Source organism: Phoxinus phoxinus (assembly GCF_949152265.1).
Source record: "Phoxinus phoxinus genome assembly, chromosome: 1".
NCBI classification, from domain to species: Eukaryota; Metazoa; Chordata; class Actinopteri; order Cypriniformes; family Leuciscidae; genus Phoxinus; species Phoxinus phoxinus.
Window position 1 is genome coordinate 23,107,877 of NC_136876.1, and position 6,665 is coordinate 23,114,541.

Consider the following 6,665-nt stretch of genomic DNA (forward strand, 5'->3'; position numbering starts at 1 on the left):
GGTATTTTTTTTATATATGATTTAGGGTTTTCTTTTAAATGTTTACTTATTTATTAATAATTCATTTAATATTCACATATTTATTCTTTTTATCCTTTATCTGGTATGAAGAGGTCATTTTGACAGCATGTCAAATGCTATTATGATCTACTGTGTTTTTAAAGTTGTAATTCTTTGGAATACTTTTTTAAGACAAAACCAAAACCAAAATAACGTCAAAACCACAAGGATTTTACCAAAAAGCATTTTTATTGAAAATGTTAATGGAATATTAATTCAGTTTGATTAAAATTCCAAGACAATATTAGGACGGCATTCCACATACTAATTTAATTGGCAGAATTAAAGAGATGTTTTTTGGTCAAGGACAGTGAGTGCATACATTTATGGCTTACATTGGTCAATAAAACATTGTTTTGTGAAGTGGTTTGTAACTTAGTGATAACTACTGTCGTCATGCCAGGCGCCATCTTTGTCTAGAAATGATTTTAAATAAAATGATAACATTGTTTAGTGCTAGAAGTATTTCAATCCTACTGATGCGTCGAACCCATTGCTGTTTTAGAGTGTATTCAGTGATATCATGTTAGAAACTAGTGATCATTTTCTTTTTAAACAATAACAATATTAGTTTTAGAAATATTGTTTAACATGCCCATCCAAATCTTACGTACCAATCGTGAGGCACAGTTGTGTAAAATTATTAACTTGTCAAGCTTTCTTTTTGTGTTACAAAAAGGATGTTTAATACTGAACCCCCTGCTATCAATGGCTGCAACAACAAGCTGCGCAAATTTGGTCAGTTTCCCAGAAGATCTGACAGTCCTTTGCAACATGACGCCTCCATGTACCTCTCATCATTCTCAACACCTCAAGTCAGCATACATCACAGTTTACTATTAAACACTGAAAGATAAACTTTAACATGGCCCATACAAACAAATCAGAACATTAAAAAACACAACTTATTTCACATTGAAACTTGAAAAAGTGAAAATTCTGGACAATAAATTAACCGAATAATAAATTAAATTAAAAAAAAAATGAAAAAAGATAAATTTAAATTTATCTCACAGAAAAATCAACAAAACTGTGCCACACTGTGGCAACTGCAGTATTATTTCTAAACTAGCCCCCACCCCTCCCATTTCAGTGCAGTATTAAACATACCAAAGTTGTCTTTTCAAGACTTTGTCTTGTCCCAACCAGTCTTTCCATTTTTCACATGCATGATTCAGTACATCTTTGTACCATTCTGATTCAGTCTTTGTAAACAGTCTGCTGTCCGGGACCCCTTTCATCATGCATAATATGCCTCCGAACATGGATACGCCTCACCCGCCTATCCCCGCCCCCTACACCCGCCCCTTCCTCCTCCGACTGGCCCACACCTTGACACGAGACGCCCCCTGACTCCAGCAGGGCCATGCCTCCCGAACCTCGCCCATTTTCATAGATCAAAATGTTGAGTGTCTCCTCAAAGATACGAGCTTCTGGAAACTCAACCTATGTGAACGGATGAAAATAAGAAAATGAAGTGAGAAAACAGACATATATGCACACAGACAAGAGTTTAATTCCCATTGCTCACTTTGGTCTGCTTCTTCTCAGTGGCATAAACAATGGAGGTGCAGCAGACTTCAGCAATCTTGCGTCCCTCGCCATAGAAAGACCAGCAGCATATCTCATCTCCCAACACATCTTTAATAAACAGCACTCTGCCATTAAAGCGCAGCCCCAGCTTATCGAACAGCTCGATGTTCTTCAGAAGGTTATCATCAGAGTTGCTGAGGGAACAAAGGGTAATTTTATATAGAAAAAGGCACCTCTAACTCACATTTACATTTATGAAATTGGAAGATGCTTTGATCCAAAGCGACTTACATTGTATTCAAGCTATACATTTTTATAATTCATGCATTCCGTGGAAATCGAACCCACGACCTTGGTTTTGCTAGTGCCATGCTCTACTATTTGACATACAGGAACAGTTATGCGTTTTAAAATCATTTTTTCTTACTGCTTCCTACAGTCACCAGGCATAATTACAAGGTGTCATTGAGCTATATCATTTTGCCAAAAAGTGAGGTGTGCGCATGACAACAATTATTCATTTAGAATTGGTGACTAAGTCACATTATCACATTATGGTTCATATGCTTTCAGAAACGAGATATGCTCAGAGTAAACACTGTTCTTTTTGAAATAGCAGAAGGAGGGAGAATGAGGGCTGAATGTACCTGGTATAGGAGTATTTATTGTTCCCTCTGTTATTCTGCAGTTTCACCACTGGCTGCAATGAGGAAAAGATTATTCATGAAACAAAGACCATTTTTTTCCTCCATACTGTACGCCCATACACCATACCGTACGCAGCAGAAGGGTTTTATTTGGATCTTTTAAGGCCAGAATACACAACACCATGGTTAAGAAAAAAAAAATGTTTTCTGAACAAAAAAAGTTTTCTGAAATGTTATGCTTAAATATACAAAGTATGCATTTTCCAATTCAATATGCTCTAATTTGCATACATTTCCAGAACAGAAATCTAAACATTGGATAAAGCCAGGTTAAAAAAAAATTTCCGCCACATTTTGGCTCTCTTTTTTATCTCTCCATAAATCAGAAATTACTGTCAACAGGCAGAATAAAAATCACCATGTTTTTAGGAATAAAATTATACAGTATATAAATCAGGCAAATGATATATGAACAAACCCCTCTGTAAAATCATTTAGAATATAGATAGGAATAAATCAAGAAAGTTTGGCGTATTCAAGTCATTTTTGGACTCAGAAATTTGAGATTTCTGGCTCAGTGCATGAGGGAAAATAAAACTCATTTTGAGAAAATGGCCTTTAAATAAATGTATTGTAATTGAAATCTACAGATGCAAATCGATAAAGAGCAATAAAATAATGTGTATATTATGGAGGTTTTCTGTCCTCTAGTCAAGTAAAATAGCCCAAAATATCGAAATTAATCAGCGCATGAAAAAACAATGGTTTTAAATCAGAACAGATTTAAAACACTATGCATCATGCATTTGGCAACTTTGTAAATGGTTACTGAACACAACAAACTCACACAGAAACATGCGCCTCATTGCTAGGAGACGCATGACAAATTATTTTTAAAAAAAACTAAAAACAACCCAAATATTTCTGATATTCTCTGACTGGAGGACGGGTCCTCATGGTACAATACATGATTTTCTTTCAAATCAGTCTGACTGCCCATAATCTGCCGACTGGCTCGGACTTTTAGCAACAAGTATTGACTTCTCTAGACAGCAAATCTGGGCAAAAGCAGTATAGTGTATTCCAGCCCTAAGAGATCACATTGTTCATGTGTTGTTTTTGTCAGAGGAGAAGTAAATTTTAAGCCTCTGTTATCTCACCTTCCTACAAGTGGCTATCATTCTCTGTTCCTCTTTGGCTGAAGTGATCATAGGAATGTGACAACCCCTGCAGACATCCCTGCGTTTCTGCATCAACATCAAAAAAGCCATAGTAAGTGTCAACAGCTGTCAAACACCTTCCTTGGCTCAAAGAAGCATTTCAATCCTATGCAGACATATGCGTCTTTGAGCTAACACTAAAGGGACAGAAACACAAGCCCAGTAGATCCTCTAACCTGTAATGTGGTGAGGCAGTGCTGTACAAGACCCTGGAGCCTGTAGTATTGCGCCTCTTTCAACACTTCCTCCAGCTCCCGTGTGCTCTCCGGCAAAGGAACTGTCCCGTCCCGCAGGAAGTTCAGCACCAGGGAAAAGTGTCTCCCACATCTGTCTAGCACCACCCAGCCTTAAAAGATGAGTGAAAACACATTATATATACATCTGTTACACATTATATATATATTTTGTTTTTGAAGAAATAAAGTGACAGTAAAGACATTTATAATGTTACAAAATATATCTATTAGTGAGCATAAAGGCACGTTCACACCAAGGGTGATAACTATAATGATAACAATAAAGATATACTTCAAAAAATGTAATAGTAGATTCCCCACCACAACTATAACAATAATGGCACAGAGAAACAGTATCGTTGGAATCACTTTCAGAATGATTTTGTCCAGCTGATAAATGATACAAACATTGACAGCCGATCAGAATCCATTTGGCTTTAAGAGCTCGAGTCAACTAAACTGCAGCACAAGCTTAAAATAAACAGAACAATATCGCTACAATGGACGCTAATATAGTTATAATTATAGTTATCGTCCAAAAACACACACAAAAAACTCTTTTGAAAGGTTGTGTAAACACATTCTCATGCTTTTTCTTACCCTCAGAGTCTATGGAGACCTCAGTGCTCCCATCACAAATACTCCTGAGCAGACTGTCCTCCTTGGTGAGCGTCTGGACGGTGGTGTAGTGGAGAGTTCCCCCCACATTGAGCTTCACATACTTACTCCCCACCAGGCTCCTGTCAGCCTTTCCTTCCCCAACATGGCTGGAGAACGATGGGGCAGAACCGGACACAGTCACCACATTCCCACCAGACGAACCAGATGCCTCAGCAGACATCAGGGGAGGAGAAATCAAATACTGCTTATTTATTGCCTGAAAATATAAAGAACACAAATACAGAGCAGACAGAATTTCATTGTTTATTCACCCTCATGTCAATCCAAACCTGTATGATTTTTTACATCTATGGAACAAACAAGGAGAATTTCTAAAGAATATTCTCATTTCACTTAATTTAATGAAATTGAATGAGGGCTGGGGCTGTCAACCACCAAACATTTCAAAGCAGCACAAATGCGATCCACAAGATTCATGTTGCCTACTCTATTCCAAGAACTCTACATGTGTTTATTTATGTGAGGAACAGACCAAAATGTAGGCCTAGCTACCCTAGCTCTCTTTGGCATCACAAGTGTTCATGAAAGAATGTCCAATTTGTGAACAAATTGTCCTTTATTAGGCTAGTTGATCTATTTCACAAAACTGAACACTTTGATCACAAATAGGACTGATCGAGTTGTGAAGTTCAACTAGAGTAGTTAACAGCCCACTGGAGGGCACATTTTTCAGTGAATAGCGTCTGTTCATATGATTTCAAAATGACCACATGGCTTCAAAGGAATACACCACACAAGTGGATGGATACTTTAATAATGGTTTTTAACATTTCGAAACGTGACAGCTCCAGCCCTTCAAAATATAGAATGAATAAATGTTATTTACTTAAAGATCAGGCTAATAAATAAGTTAGTATATAATTATTTTTTACTATTTGTTTAAAAAGGCAAAGTATGACATCAAAACAATCTCTGGTGATTGCTCACGAGATTTCACATACCGGTATGTACAAAAGACAAAACTTTATGAGGGCAAAATAAACCAATAAATGTTGTGACACATCTTCAAAGATATGCATTAACAAAGTGACATTACAACATTAAGTGTGCACACCTCATGACATGAAAACAACCACTGAAACTATTTCAGAGCACATGTAACAATGAAAACATACAGAAAGCAGCAGAAACATAATATCTCTCATACATAAAGCATTGCATTTAGCATCTGTCAAAGAGAATCCGATGATCGATCTCACTGGGTCTAAAACCATATCCCTAAAAACATAAGTGAAAAACACCCGTTTAGCAATAGTCTGGAGGGTTGTGATTGTGAATATCTGTCCACTCAACTGGACAGGCCACAGATGTGTTTCTGTACTGATATCAGAGGAAATGGGCAGAATTAGGTCAACACATTCAGTAAGATCTTAACTCCAGTTGAGAGATCTCGCTAACGTTAATCCTCGTCTAGACCACACCAAATTTGTTTCTCAACATTCACTAGTCATTTACAACTTGACAACTGACAGTTAAAGGGAAACACATGTACAGAATCTGACTAGTGAGCATGATGTATGTGTCTTATATTGATAAGCTTATTAGCTCTTGAGCTAGCTAACGTTAGCTCTTGAACGAGCTGTCAACGAGCAAAACACTTACCGAGCTGGGTCCCCGCGGTAAGGTGCACAAAATATAAAGTAATCGCTACGGACTGTTACATCTATAACAGTAAACCTGAAATGATTTTTCAACAAATCATAATTTCCTCTGTTGTCTCGCAGAACGACTGTCCTCTTCCTCTTTCTTGCTTGTTGTGGGTTGACAATGGCTGGCTGCTCACCCTCGCGAGGAGTGTCTTTCGTTGACTGATTGGTCCAAATAAACGACTGTCAAGCGAGTTAGCCCCGCCCCCTGTAACGGCCTACTACAGCGAAGCTGACAAGTAGTCTATTTGGGCTATTTTATTAGGTCAATGTTTTCTTCTGTAACACAAAATTTATTTCAAGTTTTAAACCTCTAAGTCTTAAAAACGTGGAATATGTAAATTAGTGTAATTTGTGTATATATATTATGGAGTATTTTAATTTAATGTGGAGTTGGTCCCCCCTTTGCAGTTATGACTTCCACTCTTCTGGGAAAGCCTTCAACAAGATGTTGGAGTATTTCTGTGGGAATGTTTGCCCATTCATCCAGTAGAACATTTGTGAGGTATTTTTTTCCCCAAAAATGTTTGTAAATGCAGACTGCATGGCTAGGTGCTTGATTTTATAAACATGCGGCAATGGGTCTGATTGAAACACTGAATTAGAATATAAAATACCCAATACTTTTGTCCATTTAGTATT

General features: G+C 37.3%; 1 protein-coding gene across 1 annotated transcript; it reads right to left on the reverse strand.

Annotated features, from left to right (window-relative positions):
- Window positions 1–233: 233 nt before the first annotated feature.
- kctd13 (potassium channel tetramerization domain containing 13) lies at window positions 234–6,176 on the reverse strand. Its single transcript, XM_079626032.1, has 7 exons — window positions 5,980–6,176; window positions 4,297–4,573; window positions 3,637–3,806; window positions 3,401–3,487; window positions 2,241–2,293; window positions 1,592–1,787; window positions 234–1,506 (listed from the first exon to the last, which is right to left on the reverse strand). The coding sequence occupies exons 2-7, from the start codon at window positions 4,535–4,537 to the stop codon at window positions 1,261–1,263; spliced, it is 993 nt and encodes a 330-aa protein (XP_079482158.1). The 5' UTR covers window positions 4,538–4,573; window positions 5,980–6,176; the 3' UTR covers window positions 234–1,260.
- Between the last annotated feature and the right edge of the window lie 489 nt (window positions 6,177–6,665).